General features: G+C 39.5%; 1 protein-coding gene across 1 annotated transcript; it reads left to right on the top strand.

The window, feature by feature from the left end:
• The first annotated feature begins 6,405 nt into the window (after positions 1–6,405).
• On the top strand, positions 6,406–15,428 carry LOC121875767. Its single transcript, XM_042380452.1, has 7 exons — positions 6,406–6,643; positions 9,526–9,607; positions 10,514–10,688; positions 11,417–12,704; positions 12,961–13,175; positions 14,136–14,363; positions 15,040–15,428. The coding sequence occupies exons 1-7, from the start codon at positions 6,406–6,408 to the stop codon at positions 15,346–15,348; spliced, it is 2,535 nt and encodes an 844-aa protein (XP_042236386.1). The 3' UTR covers positions 15,349–15,428.
• The last annotated feature ends 2,011 nt before the right edge of the window (positions 15,429–17,439 follow it).

Raw genomic sequence — 17,439 nt, forward strand, 5'->3', positions numbered from 1 at the left:
TGACTAGTAGTAAGTGTTGGTCAGGACGACGCTGAACTGTTTCACATCGCTGTCTCCATCCAGGTGTGTTTTCATATCGTCTGTGTTTGAGTCTCTTTTTAACCACACGAATTATTCATACAGTCTTTTTTTTTACTACTCTCTTATCTTCTTCCTCATGGTGGTAATATTTTCATTCTTCGCTTGTTTTTGTGACACTGATATAAAGGTATACTGCCAACAGTGAGTGACAGTACTGACTGACCCACCCGACCAACTAGCAAGCTGACAAGTTGTGAAGAGGATAAAATGAAATGTATCTTTTCATTTCACTACTATTAAGGGCTGCTAATTCCGTCTGTTCATTCGTTCGTCTGTCCATCGATATTTCATGCTTGGTGTATACCGTTGATCCAGAAACGGGATATTGATGATAATTTACAGAAAGATTAAAGAAGAAATGTTGCGCACAACTCCCAGGTCGCTACCATGAAGGTCAGGGTTATTAACTTATTACTTTGAGCTCAAAATAATAAAATTATTGTTAGTGGGTAACTTCGTTTTCCCTCTATTTGTTGTCATTATAATTATTTCATCATTCATATTACTATCCTCAAATTCATTCACAGCACATTTATGAAACCGTCTGACCGATCTGAATGGAAAGGCATTTTTACCGAGGCTTTTCATGGATATGTGTCATCACTAGACTAACTCGAATTGTAATTACCAAATTAGTTTCCATGTCAAAGTTCAAAGTTACAATGAGGTCAAAGATCAGAACTTGGTAAAGAGAGTAATGCCTGTTAATGGAGGTATCGGGTATCTTAATGAAACTTTAACTTATTATATTACTGTAATACAAATTGTAGAACATCGATCTCAAATGTCTATGTCAAAATTCAGGTCATTGGTGAAGATAATAATTCTGGTATTGATACTGATATTTTAATGACACTTTATACGAATCCATTTGGAAAATTGGAATCACCTCGAGATCAGATACATCATCTTATTCTTACTAATGATTAAACCTAACGCTAACCTAACACCCATAGGAAACGTTAGGGTGTTTACTCCAGTGAAATAAACTGGTGTGTTTCTTCAGGTGATTAAAAATGTGTGCCTTTTATTTTCTATCCCAAAGTATTCCAGCATTTAATCAATCTCCCTGTGAAACATTACGTGCTCATGGCATTTCTTACGTTTTTCGCTTGTCTGTTTCTCGTCCTGAGTGCCTCATATTTCATTCCAATTAGTATATTTCACATTTTTTGCACAAGAATTCGAGGGAGACTTACTGTGTTTGTTTGGATTTTAGTCTTAAGTATTTATGGTCCTGTTTCAGTGACACAGATAACAAAACACCACTATGGTCCTGTTACAGATTATCACAGCTAACATAGCAGCAGGGAGAGGTGAGGTATATGAAGGCGTCACAGTAAACATAGCAACATTTGGATGATCAAAATGAAGCTCATAAGGGCGTGGTTGACTCTGCTGGTCATGACCTCAGGTGAGTACCTGTCTTACTGCTAAATATTGTATGAGAGAGAATGAAGAGAGGGTGTAAGAAATGAGAGGATGTGAAAATGAAATAGAAAAAAATATAAATATTGAAAAAGAATAATAAAAAAAATTACCAAGAGGAAAATATAAGAAATACTGATTAATATATCATGAATGTTCTGGGAATCAAATACGGCCAATTGCTTGAAGAGATCGGATATCAATATCGTGATTTCCCGATGAACTGTTTAAGCCCGGGCTGTCAGCTAGCGAGTCAAATATATGTACCCACTTCCATCATCATTGGTAAAGCAGTTTTTTTCTCAATATCAACCTACTTTTATTCATTGCTAGTGTACAACATTATTTACTACAGGTCCACTCGCCATCTTTTCCTGCGTGTTCGTGCCTTATTTGGTGGGTCAGCTGGCGAGTCGTATGAACAATACGCACATAATTATTATCGTGCACATTGTTATTTCTATTTTATCATACTGATCAGTATAGTTTTCAATAGTTGTACGGAAACTGAGGTAAATTAGAGAACTGTTCAATATAAAACCTTTCAAAATCATCGGGTCTACTCACGAGGTCTCCTTCACTGTCGTATGAGGCAAAAATATTACTTGTCTGACAGGATAGTAATTTAATTATTACTCGCCTGACAGGCTCGTTATTTTTTAATCTAACTTTCCCGAAGGATTTCCCACTGGTCACAGACGAGCGGGCGAGTAAAATTGGGCGGCCCTGGTATAGTAAATCGTCTACAATGTTCATAATTGACACATATATTCTACATACCATAACCCCTAAGGCTTTGATGTTTTAAAGTCAAATAAATCAAAGGTCAAAATCACATAGAAAAAGGCACCACCCGAGCTGAGTTGGTACACAGTCAATCCGGTCTAGCTGGCCATGTGAAGTTAATTGTTCTGGCACACCGTCAATTCGGTCTAGCTGGCCATGTAAAGTTAATTGTTCTAACCCTTTACCGAATAAAAGGAACGGTAAACCGCTCAGTAATGAACATGAAAAGCAGTTGCACTAATACAATTGATGACAAAAAATATATGACACGAGGCACTGTGTACTGTATACGACTCCAGCTGAATAAAATCGTCTGGCGGTAGCCAGAATAAAGTGGCAAGTGCGTGACACGCAGTGAAAGGGTTAATGTCGTATACGCCATGAGTCTCAGTGATATCATGAATAACGCCGTGTGATATCATGAGTAACCGAATGCAGTATTACAAGTACTCATGTTCTGCACTATATATCACTGATAATATAATTATTTTTGGTCTGTGTTATATGATAAACACTTCTTTGAGGCTACGCCCACACACATTCTTAACTTCCGCTGCTTCATGATACGGTTAGAACTAGGCTGTATCAAGACTTCAAGTCTCGAAGTTCGAGATACTATACAGGAGGCCTTGGTTGTGCACGGCTTAAACACGGCTTTATCGCCCATTGTCTGTTTTAAAAGCTTTGTCAACCCATTGTCTTCTTTAACTAGGTTTTGTCATCTATACTAGGTCTTTATCTTAACATAGTTTTGTCTCCCAGCTATTTATTCTAACACGCTTAGAATTATTAAGATCACATACTACCACTACATCGCGTGTCAGGGTATGATCGATTAACTGTAAAATTACCTATGCAAGTGAGAGTAAAAGCCAAATTTTAGTGTTTTCCACAGTTGATAATTATTCCGCAAAAACCGGCGTGCGAATTAAGCATGAAACACATTATTCTTTAATATAGTTTTCATGCTGAATACAGTGGTGAGTAAATATTTAGAAGTCGCCAACACCTACTTATATATTGATTCTTATATAGGGAGAAAGAGAAAACTAAAAATTATTTATTCTATAGCGTTTCCGTCGGGAATTTATATTTTTCTCGTATTTTATTTATTTTTTTTTCAAATTGGGCAGGGCTTGGAAGTAGAGGGAAAATGTGAAGTAAAATAATAAAAAACACTAAACAAACTTTTGAAAACCTTACCTAAACTTTAAATTTCCTAAAACTATAAAAGCTCCCCAATTCATGTTTTTGGTGTTTAGTGGGTGATAGTGTTGTTTTCGATTTGTAGTATGTGGTGGTGTTTTCGGTGCTTCAGATGAGGAGGGATCCATAAACTCAAAAGCGATTCTTAGCATTTTTACAATTTAGGAAAGGCTAGGTAAGGTTTTCAAAAGTTTGTCTGGTGTTCTTTTTTATATTTTACCCCACATTGCCCATCTACTTCAAAGCGCAGCCTACTTTGAACTACTAATATTGTGGGCAATTTTATCGGTTAAAATACTCGAAAAATTTAAATTTCCTAATGGAAACGCTATTGAATAAAATATTTTTTCGTTTTTTTTCTTTCTCCTTATATGACTCAATATATAAATAAGTGAAAATTTAGGGAAATACATAATTATTGAGTTTTGACCCTTCCTGCCCTGTCAACTTCGACACCACCAAAGGTGGGCAGGGCTTCGAAGCAGAGGGAAAATGTAAAGTTAAGAACATATGAAAATAACTAAAAGAACCCAACTTGGTCATTTTACTCATCTACTGTAGAGGAGGATAGGCATGGGCGATTTCCTTGAGGAAGTTATGTAGGGTGGCAGTGTCGTCAGGACTGTTTACTTGAGACCACATTAAGTTAGTGTAAGTTCAAATACATTTTTTTTTCTGATGCCCATTGCCGTATTCCCCTATAAGCAGGGCCGGATTCAGGAGTGGGCAAAGTGGGCAGCTGCCCAGGGCCCTCCACAATCTGGGGGCCTCCACATATTACAATATTTTAAATATTTGTTTATTCATTTGGATTATTTTTATTTTCATTCATTAAAATTCATGTTTATCTATTCCATCACGTAAAACTATGTTCAGCAAGAAGCGTGATAGAAATTAGGCTAGCAACTCCTTGAAATTCATGAATACCTGGTTTTCCTATGAACAGTATATTTTTAATGAATGTTATTGTTTGTGTTGCTAATAATATATTTAGAATTCCACAAATATATATTGATTAAAAATGAACTACATGGAATAACGAAATTGAGATTAAAAAAAAGACAAGTAAAATATTTTTTTTCATTATCACTTCCATTACGAATGCCATCAGGGCGCTGTGTTTGTTGACAGTCGGTCGGAGGGGGTTGGGTCGTTTAGTATCTGCACATCGGTTGTCATGTGTCTGTCGATTAAAGAGGAGACTTGCGTCGCCCATGATTCGTGAACTTCCCACGAGTAGACATAAACATGTCTTGCAGATGTAAAATGAGAGAGAGGATTGTCATGTGTGCTTGTTGAGTGAAGTCGTGACGAAATTGTGACGAAATTGAAGCAGCTGTAGCAAAATTGGTTGCTGAGTACTAAAATGATTTGGATGAAACACTTGGAGTTGAACTTGTGCAGTTTACAGCATTCTTCACTCAATTTCTTGAAGACGAAGATGATGAGAAAGGGAGGGCACATTACCTTTACAAGCTGTTGATAGACAAGAAAGTTGTAGATACATTTCCAAATGTTGAAATAATGCTACGGATGTACTTGGTGCTCATGGTCACAAATTGTTCTGGAGAACGTTCTTTCAGTAAAATGAAGTTTATTAAAAACAGACTTCATACTACAATGTGTCATGATAGGCTCAGCCACCTGGCTTTGATGAGTATCGAATATGACATCCTCAGAGAGATTGACTTCGAAAAGTTGATCAAAAACTTTGCAGTGGTCAGGTCACGTAAAGTGCCTGGTCTGTAAATAAAGGTAATGTTTATTTTCTATTTTTCAATTGATCAATGTTTGTGTTCAATATATCCATTATCCATGGTCGATGGCAGTTATTTTTATTAAAATTCTTGTTTTTTCCAACTTGTTCATACTTTTGTTATAATTTTATCAAATTCATTGAATTGTTTATTTGTTTTACTATTGGATGCAAAACTTCAATTTTATTTATAGTTGAGTTAATACTTTTTCTGAATCTATCTGACCTTGGACTTAAAGAAGCCTATACATGCATTCTTGGACAGAACCATTATTTGAGTAGAGGTTTATCTGATTAATAATGCAAAGAATCATCTCTGTAATAACTAATAATATATTCGTTTCTGTGAAGTCACTTGAAAATTTTTGACATGTGCTGTAGTAGCTATATCAGGGCTGGTCGACTTGAAACCACATGAATGACTCCAGTCATGTCTCACTTTTGTGTGTGTTTGTGTAGGGAATTTGTATACTATCAATAAATATACAGTTAATTAAAAATTTCTCAATGTTCTAATGTCCTCAATATAACTGCATATGGCTTCAAAATTCTCCAAAGAAGTGTTCAAATTTCAAAATTTTCGTGGGGGGCTTACAGCGCCCCCCCGGAACTTCCAGATGTTTAGGCTCGCTTCACTCGCCACCCGACCCTCGAGGATAGTTATAATGAGGGGGGCCTCCACAAAGAGGCTGCCCATGGGCCTCCACAGGTCTAAATCCGGCTCTGCCTATAAGGAGTACAGTAATTATATAGGACTAACCCGCGGGCGAAATTGGTTGAAAACAATTGTAAAAACACCAGATTTTCATTGTTATATTATAGTGTACACTGTTGTAGTTTGTGAAAATATGTTAAAAAACGGATATTTTTAAAATAAACGCTACTTAACATTTGTGGTTATGAAGAACAGACCTAACCAACCAAACCAAACAAACCTACCTAACCTCACCTAACTTACCCGGTAGATTAAACAGAAAGAACTTTCTATGATATGGTGAAATTTGAGCCATTTCTGGATATGAGAATGTGAGATGATATGGCCGCATCGGCGCTATGCAGCCCGGCGGGTTAGTCATATATTAACCAGGAGTATTTTTTTTTTATTATTAAGGCTGCTCAAGAGGACTTCGTTGATATTTTCAAGCAAAATGCACCATCTGTTGTTTGTGGCAGGGAAGGCAGACAGCGTATTGGTACTACGCTTCCAGGAGGACGGGTTGGCTACACCTGATTCTGTGGCAATGTATGAAGGCGAGCTGGTCCGCTCTCGGGAGATGTACAGCCTAACTCTGTGTGCCAGGTTCCAGATCTTCTTCCTGCACACCCGCGCCGTCTTCTTCCAGCTTCATGACACTCAACTAAAGTTGGAGAACATGCTACTAGGAGGTAGGTTGGCCTTAGCCAAGAATTCTTACCTGATGTGGCAGAACACCAGATTATTTAGTAAAAACAATTTGTATGTAGTCTGTAGGTTATTGGCATCCAAATATAGATATCTATGAATAATGTCTCAAAGCAACACATTGTAATTATTTAGCTGAAAAAAATTGCTTCTCGGGAAACGAAAATTGAACGCTCAAACATTATTTACCAGAAATTATTTGTTTAAATCATTACAGTGTGTCTATTTATTGATTCTTTTCAACGTTAATCTAAATTAGTGCAAATACAAGCTAGAAAATGCTACTTATGAACAAGAGAACAAAAATAAAGGTCCGTTCTTAATCATTCATGATATCATTTGATATACTGTACACATTTCGAGTTATTTGTCCACTACTCGCCACTAATTGCGTTAAGCTACACCAGAAAATATATATTTTGTTAAGTCAAGACAGGCGGAAACTGGGCTGACTAAACGCATCTAAAAACTGGATATTGTTATTCATCAGGGTAATCATACAAGGCCTTATTTGCATCTACTTGCTCTACAATGCTTCCCTTATAAAAAAATATTCGAATTTCGGTCTAGTCGTTCAAATAAATCCATAATTATCGTGTATAATGTCGCCTCATATTCATGAATATTCCTAAATTAGTCTGAAACGTTATTTATTTATTTTTTTAGTTTTTCAACTCGTAGCAAAATCCATTATCGTATGTATATGAATATAATTCAAGTCAGGGTCACCAAGGTCTAGTAATGAATATATAAAAGGTAAACATTGCACTCTATTATTTGTTGCCATTAATATTTCTTAATGGCCTGTAAGTGTTGTACTGATTTGAACTTAAATCTAAGCTAAACGTTTTTACGGCAATAACTTTTTCGTTGAAGAAGTCAGCGCGCTGTGAAATTGATTTAGTAGCAATAGTGAATATTTGGTGCTAGACATTTAACAAATTACAATAGACAGCCAGAGCTAATGCCATATGTTATTGCTATGTGGTATTATTATGTACACCTGCTGGTACAGAGACGTCATGGCACCCTTAATAGTGTATAGATTTAGGGAATAGAGCGATCGTTGTACCAGTTTAACTTCATGTTTTATATAAACATACATAGCGTAGCGTACCCACTGTAAGCAAAGTCGAGGTAAAAATAATCGATGACTGATTGTACTTATGCGTTCTCTTGAAAGACATGAAAAAAGGCACTCCGGATATTACTAAAGGAATGCATAATATACGAAAAATAGAAGACCTTTTCCAAATGCGCAGCAACTAATGCAAGAGCTGCTTGGTGGTTCATTTCCTATAATTTAAATAATAAGTTGACTGACTGTAGATGTAAGGATTACCAAAATCATTTGCAGTTACGCACAAAAATTCAGTTACATTATCGAAACTGACCCAAAATGATGTAACAAATTAGATTTAGTGTTGTGCGTTAGGGCCATACACTTTCATTAGTGTTCCATGTCGACACTCTGTGTGGTGTGTGACCCCATTTCCGATACAGCACATGTATAAACTATAGTAGTTGCCTATTGTCGATACGTCGCCAACAAGTATACTCAGGCGGAATGAATTCGCTTTCATTGGCTGTTTGTAAACTTAACCTGAGAGATGTTTGGTTATAGAAGTTGTTTGAATAATAAACTGATTTTGATATTAAACACACCAATTTCTCATTTATGCAGCAGGATAATGAATTATTTTTACGCCAGCCAGTCAGTCGGTGCCGCTGACTTGGGGCATCAAATTGTTGTCTCAAAAGTGTTTTCTTCAATAATATCTGATCAGTCATAGTGTCAGATTATGGTTGTAATGGTCAAAACTCATATGTGTGTATAGGGTGGTCAAAATAGCATAAAGACGTACAGTACAACCTGGAAGCTGAATTATCACTTAAAGAAATGTGATTTAATTAAATGTTTCCACAGATAAAGTAGAGACTCGATTGGATTAACCTATAACACTCTAGTTTTATGAGATTTCTAATATCAATAACTAAGTGACATATCTTATTGCAAGGCAGCAATTTATCTGTAAGTGCAATTATCCGAATACAGTACAGTTCGTTTGTAAGAATTTCTCAGTTTTATACTTGACTGCCACTGTTGGTGCTCACTGAAAAATCGGAGTATTTTTTTTTCTCAGGAAGAATGTCTAAAGTTCTGAAAAGTTTTACATAAACAGTATTAGCTATGTCAACATGTTTTGAAGTCCATCCAATGCACACACACACACACACGCGCGCGCGCGAGCAGTCTTTCTCGTCTCTATTTTATTTCAACTCGGCCTCATTTCGCCAACATCGTAGCTTTCACGTTCGTTCTATTTCATCCCTTTTGTTTATACAGGCATATTAACATAATTTTCTTTGGATTAAATTTTATTTTGAATATCAAAGATCTTGCTGGGTTTTTCTCTATTTTCTATAGGCTATCTTTTGTTGGATCACATTTTGTTTCACTTCTTTTTCTCTTGTTTTATCTAATTCGCTTTTTATTTATTTTTCAGAAACGCACTATGCTACTTTGAAATATTTAATTGATTGTCTTCTGCAGGAGCAATAAAGCAATCACCATCGTTCGTCTATTTGTTTACTGTACATGTCCTCCCTAAGTAAACAGGAAGAGCTACTTCCGTTCGTCCGTTCCCGTGAGTTTCAGCATGGCCATATATTGTGAACGCGATAACTCGAACAAATACCAATGGATTTTTATGAAACTTGGTGTGTGGGTGTAAACAAACAGTATCTCCGATGTTTCAGTTGATTAGTATTTGTTTTATTATGAGAAATATTACCTATTTTGTTTTATGGTGACGGAGAGCTTACGCTTTTATGATCAACTTGTAAATTTTATTTCCCTTCACAGAGGTGCTGGTGGAACGGGTTAGATTCGTCATGAACAACGCCTGGAACTATCAGCTCCTGGAGAAGGAACTGTGGGCCTTCAGGTCAGTATGTTGACAATGAGCTGAAGTTTAGGGCCATTGCGAGAAGAAGGTAAATCAGACAACTAAATTATTAGGTCTTATAAGAAGGTCGTTCAGATATCTAGACGTCCCTCGTAACGATCTTCAAGGGTGAAGTGCTTTCCCATCTGAAGTACTGTCACCCCGCCTGGTCCCCGAGATATGCTAGGGACTGTCAATTGATTGAAAATGTCCAAAGGAGGGTCACCAGACTGCGGTGCCTGCACTACGGCACCGCAGCTACCCTGGGAAATTGGAACGCCTGAAATTGCCTAGCTTTTACTACAGACGGGCAAGGGGTGACCTAATTGAGGTGTATAAGCATCTCAAAGGGCACTACTCAGTCGAGTGCCCTTACCTGGAGCTGGCGGACGCTCGCCCCACAAGGGGTCACAGCTCAAAGTTGAAGAAGCCGTAGGCCCAGAAAACTATGAGGGGTAACTTTTTCGGAGTGAGAGTTGTGAACTCTTGGAACAATCTGCCAGAGAGTGTTGTGACGGCACAGAATATGAGCTCTTTCAAGCCCAGACTTGACAAGCACTGGAGCAGGTTCAGATACATTCAGGAGCCTGTGCATGCCCAGTACTTGCCAACAGTGTGTAACGAAGGCGTGACCGATCGCTCAAGCGGCTAACGAGCCAATCAGTGGTGAAGAGGATAAAAGTAAAAAGTAAAAAAAAAAAAAATGAGTAGTACTATAAGGGACAGGTGTGTACACTCAGGTGTGGACTTTCAGTTGAAAAGTGGGAGGACAGGCTATGTTTGTTTAATTTAACTTAGGTTAGGGTGGTTCCGCGCTAGGGTGTTTAAACTTCAGGTGAAATAAACTGAGGGGAGGGCGAATCTTCAAGTGATCCTAATAACTTGATTTGTTTCCTCGCCTCACAGGTGGCATCATCTTTGCTTCACATACGACCACCCAAAGAACCTGATCAGCACCTACCTGGACGGGGAGCTCAACAACCAGCAGGAATTCGTGTTACTGAGTCCTGTATACGGTGACTGGGCCAGGCTCGGTCAGAACTTCGAGGCCAGTAACAGTTTCAGTGGTGACTTGACTCAGGTTAGCACTAGTATTTTCCCTCTTCTGTACAGTAACGTTATTCTTCCTCCCCATCTCTGTCATCGCCTTATTTGTCTCCCTTTACCATTATTCTTTTCCTGTTGCGTCAATGTTTCTTTTACTTCTTGAAAATCGACGAGACAGGTTTGTATACACATGAAGGCTGTTGGCTTGTTTTATCCTTGTTAAGATTCATATTCAAGTTCGATAAATTCTATTGTGATTTTAACGTTATTCATCTACACTTATTTCTCCAATCAATTTTTAGTCAGTAAAAAAAAACTCATTTGAACAATTACGGACAAAATTCCTTGGACTCTTTTGACAACTTCTGGCTTGGGAGGGGTTAGGATTTTAATATATATTTACCCAGATTATTCTTTGCTTTATAGATTGTTTTGCATGTTCTTCTGATGTGATTTATATTGAAAAGCAGTGAAATGTATATTGCCTGCAAGTAAATACTGGATATTGGCAAGTGTTAAGGGGCTGGTGGCCGCAGCTCTTCATCCGGCCTTTTGCCACCCTCCTTTTTTTTTTCACGCCAGTTACAATTATGTCTCCTTTTACTTCCCCTGCAACATTTTCTTTAAACCTCTGGCGCTGTAGAGATAATCTGGTACATGAGAGGAAATTAAAGAAAATAGGGTTTTTTTAAAATACTAATATGAAGGGTATTATTTTCTTTAGAGAGTGGTCATTGTGTTTAGCTGATTACCCCCTTACAGGTGAACGTATGGGATCGTGTCCTGACAGATGAGGAGATCCTGGCCTTTGCTCGGTGTGAAACTAACCCAAAGGGAAGCTACATCTCCTGGGAGGCCGGCTGGTCACTTAAGGTCGTGTCCACTTACGACTTGCCTCTAGCACAGTTCTGTCAGCAGGAAGTTGGCACAAGTTACTTCTGGTTCCCGTCAGTGCCAGAAGTGACGGCCCACTACGTGTGCGAGGCTCTAGGGACACACCTCCCCTGGGCTGAGAACATCGACGACGTGTACACCCTACAGAAGGTCTCCGCTGCAGCCTATCCCGACTTTGGCAACTGCCATTTTAATTTCTGGATGTCGCTGACTGACAAAGCAGAGGAGAATGTGTGGAGGTCACACGACGGCAAAATTGTAGAGGGTATCTTCTGGGCACCGTACGAGCCTAACGGATTGCGTTATGAGAACTGTGCAGCTCTCAGTCGGTACGGTGTGGCTGACATTAACTGCGACATGCAGATACGTTGTGCAGTGTGCACTTTTATAAAGCAACATAGATTTTCTCTTCTTGGCATTTGTGAACAAGAACTTCGAAACGTATACTTTGTTGCCTACCAAGAGAACATAAATGAATTGATATTCATCGGTTACGGCGAATATCATATCAGGAGACTTGAGGACCAGTGGACCTGGGTAGACGTTGTCAATAACCTGACCGTCGCCCACATGGAGGAAACAGTGCCAGACTTTCCCATGGGACGACGGTGGTGGCGTCTAGAGAGAGAAGTGTGTGGACAGAAGGCAGGTGGACGACGGAGACTGTCACTATCACCTTGTCCCCATCACCACTACAGCTGTGATGACGCCACCTGTATCCCCATACACCACCGTTGTGACCTCAAGTATGACTGTCGTGACAATAGTGATGAGCTCGACTGTCATCTGATATCTTTCCCACGGGATTATCAGCGCCACCTGCCACCAAGATTGAGCGGAGAGGACGACGTAAGTTTACCCATCATTCTCAATGTAACCATGGAAACTATAGCCGTCCAAACCCTCGACATGACCATGGAAATCGCTTATGAGGTGGCCATGACCTGGATGGACAACAGACTGAACTACCTAAACTTGAAAGTTAACGACAGCTTAAATAAACTACATATTGACACGGTACGGAAATTGTGGATCCCTCAAGTGAACTTCATCAACACAGACAACATCCACCGCACCCACATCGACGAGGACGTTGTTATGTTCATCCACCGCAGCGTCAATGACTTCTTCATGGACAAAGCTGCTCCCGCAGAAGGTACTGTAGGGCTATATTAAACGTCCAGTCTTTATCAGAATAATCCAAAAATAAACGAGGTAACGTTTGCATCAATAAAAAAAAATTTCGCACATTGTAATCCAAAAGTGTTCATATTAGTTTGTGTTTAAATTTTCTCTTTACTTAGCAAGTGAAATTACTCCCAGTGCTAAAACTAAAAACATTGCACAATATTGTAGGTCAAGTTTCAGTGACGCCTTGTAAAACGTTGACGTCTGTTGCATTTAACCCCCAGTTGAAGTGTACGATGGCAAGGTAAACTCGCTCACTATCAGACGGAAGTACGGAACGATTTACAAGTGTAATTTTGACCTGGCTCTGTACCCCTTCGACGTCCAGCAGTGCGAGATGCGCCTCAGGATCACTTCTGAGTTGAAGTCCTTCCTCATATTCGACCAATGGAACTCTTCTGTGGAGTACCTGTCCAACCCTTTCCTGGTGGAGTATGAGGTATGTGTATGTTTATGCGTGTTCTGCTTCAATTGTGCTGTTTCTGCATAGCCTTGTCGACTAATTCGTGATATGCTTGAAGCAGCAGTGTTCTTTTAGGATTAATCTCTTCACCACGAGGACGCTACTTTTAATATTTTATTTGGCTAACACCAAACGATTTTATTCAGCACAGGGGGATCCTGTACCTAAGTGGTTGACAATAACTTCGTATCAGATAATTTTAACCCTGTTTGGTACAATAAAATAAGGCCTTCGAGTCAAGCCAGACCTACAGCTGTGTTTTGCTTGGTGAAGTATCTCATTTATTTCTGAGAGCAATACACGTCTATGTTCTTCACGGTCTGTTTAAAACTGTTACTGAGTGTTTTACTTATCTTATTGTGAAGGAGTGCAGAATAAAACCCTTTTCTCGCCTTCGTGCACACAGCAGTGATAGTTGACCCGGATACTCACGAACAGTGATCAGCAGAATGTGCCCAGCAATCACTACTTGAGACAACATCTTTGCATCGTTGACACTCAAAATTGATTGACATATTATTCTCATAATTTTTAATTCACCCAGAAGGCACTTCTGTTTTTATCCTTTCCTGTTAGCCAGAATTGTTAGTAAGTTGTCCATTCTTTCTGGATTATCCATGGATACCGAATTACACTGTTTACAAACTTACCGCCTTACGTATCTTTTTCGCCGCTCACCAGCATACTGGCCGGTCAGCCAATATTCTCCATTGCACGCTGTTGGCAGTTGTGGACATGCACAGACTCCTAAGTATGTATAGTTGTTATATTACTGGGCAACTTCTATAACTTCAACAAAGACCCACTTTAGATCAAGGAAGCTTTTACACCTGAAACAGATTCCCGCCTTGGGTAGATATTGGCAAATTCTTCACCTTAACTAATCTCTATCACGAAAGAGAGAAGTTATTACTAAGACTCGGATAAACATCGCAGGTGGGAAGGGTCCATCTGGTGCACGACAACTCTGGCATGTTCAGCGAGTCGCGGGTGGTAGTTCCTCTCAAGCGACGTTACGGCTACGCTATCCTCACTATCTACACCCCGACCCTTGTCCTCCTCGTCGTCAGCTACACTACCCTCTTCTTCAGGATCGCCATCTTTGACGTCAGGATGATGGCCGCCCTCACCGTGCAGTTGGTGATCGCTACCCTCTTCTCGCAGGTATAAGTTGGTGGTGGTAATGGGGGTGGTGGGTAGGCGGTGACGGTGATGGGTAGGTGGTGACGGTTATGGGTAGGCGGTGACGGTGATGGGTAGGTGGTGACGGTTATGGGTAGGCGGTGACGGTGATGGGTAGGTGGTGACGGTGATAAGTGATGGTGACGGTGAGTAGGTGGTGACGGTGATGGGTAGGTGGTGACGGTGGAATATTTGGATCACCTGACACTTAGCCCCTATCTTATTTCACTTTTATATTAACCTCTCCCAACTTAAACCCAGGTAGTGTAAGGGTTTAAATATAATGTGAAATAAACGGGGGGGCTAATCTTCAGGTAATCCGAATATTTTTTGTCACCGGGTAGCTTTTGTTACAATAGAGTATTACATCTTCATTTCAGTAATAAATCAAGTAACTGGTGGCGAAATATTCTAAGTGTAAATATATCAGTGAACATTTCACAACAATCTATAGTGCAGTAACATATATTTCTCGGAAGGCCTTGAGTATTTATCTCAGCTTCACTATTCACTGTTATGTTTAATCTTTAAGTATGCCCAATGTGTTTTATTATATACTTATCAGATGTAAAGTTTTATACACTCAAACAGTCAAACATGTGAGCAGTTTACTGGGTAACCATTCTGCTCGGTAGTGACCTCCCCCTCCGTCCACCAGGTGTCGGCGTCGCTGCCCAAGACTTCGTACTTCAAGATGGTGGACATTTGGCTCATCTTCTGCATCGGCATCACCTTCCTGGTTATAATCTACCACGCGCTTGTCGACAACTTCGCTCACCCGGACCCGTCCACCTCACTTGTAAAGACACAGGTGTTTCAGGTGGTGCCAATGACGGGCAGTGCAGGGCAAACCAAAGCGATAGCCGGAGAGAGAACCAGGAGGATGGTTCTGTTCACCAAGATCACTGTGCCTCTCGTGTTCTTTATATTCAACATTTGTTATTGGGGCTACATTTTTGCAAATTAAAGTGGAGATAAGAGAACGCATTTAATTGACTCGCTTAAATTACAAGAGATAGGTGGCAAGCAAGGTGGTATTTAATATTATCTAAAGCTATTAAGATGCGTTCTCTTTTCCAAAGATACTGTACCAGGAAATAGTTAATGTGCCTCTTAGAATTAGTGCCATAGAGGTCTACCTCCCGCTTTACTTTTACCCACTAACGTGGTTGTCACTCCTAGACCACAATGAGTGACCGCCTCATCCTTACTGCTGCACCGCCAAGTGTGACATTTTCTCCTGTCATTGTTACACCATCTTTTGTAACATGCACAAGAATTGTCGCTACATTGGTCGTCACAGCCCAGGAGCTAGAACAAATGACTCGAAGCTGCCGAATTTTTTTACCTCAGCAGATCTACACGATGTACACAAGCGAGATCTTATGTATTAGATGTAGTTTCAGTATAATAGAAGTGAAGGCTACACTACCACCCTCAACCATATACGTCTATAAAATATAAATATTTCTTTTAATTCTGGATGTCTTTTTATATAATTTATATGAAAGAATTTTTAGTTCGGGATAACAATGAGGAATAGGAGTTTTACGTCTGAATGTTTTTGTGTTTATGTTGCAAGACGTGTCGACATATGCGACGGTGTGAATAGTAGAGTGAATACGATGCAAATAATTAAAAACGTACATAAAAATGTAGACAGATGGCCAGGTTTGCCAAGTAAAAGTAATATACCAAGAGAACAGGACGCAAAATATTCCTAGTGTGTTTTAGATTAAGTGGTGAATAATAAGAGACAGAGAAGCCCGAAGAGGAAATGGAAGGATGAGTTTAGTAAGGGACTTCATGCGTGGAAGTTGAACATCCACGAAGCAGAGGTGGGGGCCAAAGATACTCTACTGAAGATAGGAAAGCTCCAGCTAAAATATATTACCAACTATTACACTCATTCCTGTCTTGAGCATATAGTCTTTGACTGTAGCCAAGACTTCTGGACTCGCAGTTCAACATGCCGGGAAGATCGCATTCCTACGTTTTTTGCAAGAGGAGAAAGGATACACATCCATATTTTCATTTTCACCGGTTTCCAAAGGACAAGGTAGGTAACTTAAGTATTTAACCTCTTGTGAGTTACAGTAAAAATGTGCAATTATATATTGAAATACATTTCGAATCAGGCAGCAGCTTCATCAATCACTCCGACTCTTGATACGAATTTGACAGGTGTCGCAGATGGCACAATGCCATTGACATTCCCAGAATATACGTGAAGAACGGTGAAGAATTGCAAAGAAGTTACGGAGTGTGCCTTTTTCTCTGCATGATTAATAATTAATAATAATATTAACTATTAATGATTAATATTTTTTTTCTAATGTTAATACTGTATTTGCATGTAGCATGTTATATGAAATATTATAATACATGAGTAACCAAAACACAAATTGAATTTTTTGGTTTTGTGTTTGTTTATTTCGGTAAAGAGGTGTATAAGCATCTCGAGGGGCACTACTCAGTTGAGTGTCCTTACTTGGAGCTGGCGGACGCTCGCCCCACAAGGGGTCACAGCTCAAGATTGAAGAAGCCTCAAGTCCAGAAAACCGTGAGGGTAAACTTTTTCGGAGTGAGGGTTGTAAACTCTTGGAACAATCTACCAGAGAGTGTTGTGACGGCACCGAGTGTGAGCTTTTTCAAGACAAGACTTAACCAACACTGGAGCGGGTTCAGGTACATTCAGGAGCCGGTGCATGCCCAGTATTTGCCAACAGTGCGTAACAGAGACGTGACCGATCGCCCGGGCGGCTAGCGAGCCGATCTTTTGGTGAAGAATATAAATGAAAAGAGACGTGACCGATCGCCCAAGCGGCTAACAAGCCGATCAGTGGCAAAGAGGCTTAAAAGTAAAAGTAAAAGTTAAGAGCCAAGAACTCTATAGAAAATAAGGTCATTTGTTCCCCAAATTTATGTAACGACGTGACAGGTGATTCATCACTTACTTTGTTTTGAACTCTTGACCTTTGACATTGTAATTGTCACTTTTAATTAGTATGTAACTTGTACGAGTCGTTTCCTGGACATGAAATTAGCTAAAATACAT

This window comes from Homarus americanus, unplaced genomic scaffold (assembly GCF_018991925.1).
Source record: "Homarus americanus isolate GMGI-L3 unplaced genomic scaffold, GMGI_Hamer_2.0 scaffold22250, whole genome shotgun sequence".
In the NCBI taxonomy this organism is placed as follows: Eukaryota; Metazoa; Arthropoda; class Malacostraca; order Decapoda; family Nephropidae; genus Homarus; species Homarus americanus.

Coding starts and splice junctions, on each gene's coding strand:
- LOC121875767 (XM_042380452.1), top strand. CDS start 6,406: ATGCACCATCTGTTGTTTGTGGCAGGGAAGGCAGACAGCGTATTGGTA. Junction 6,644..9,525: donor GGAGAACATGCTACTAGGAG/GTAGGTTGGCCT, acceptor TTCCCTTCACAG/AGGTGCTGGTGGAACGGGTT. Junction 12,705..12,960: donor CAAAGCTGCTCCCGCAGAAG/GTACTGTAGGGC, acceptor TTTAACCCCCAG/TTGAAGTGTACGATGGCAAG.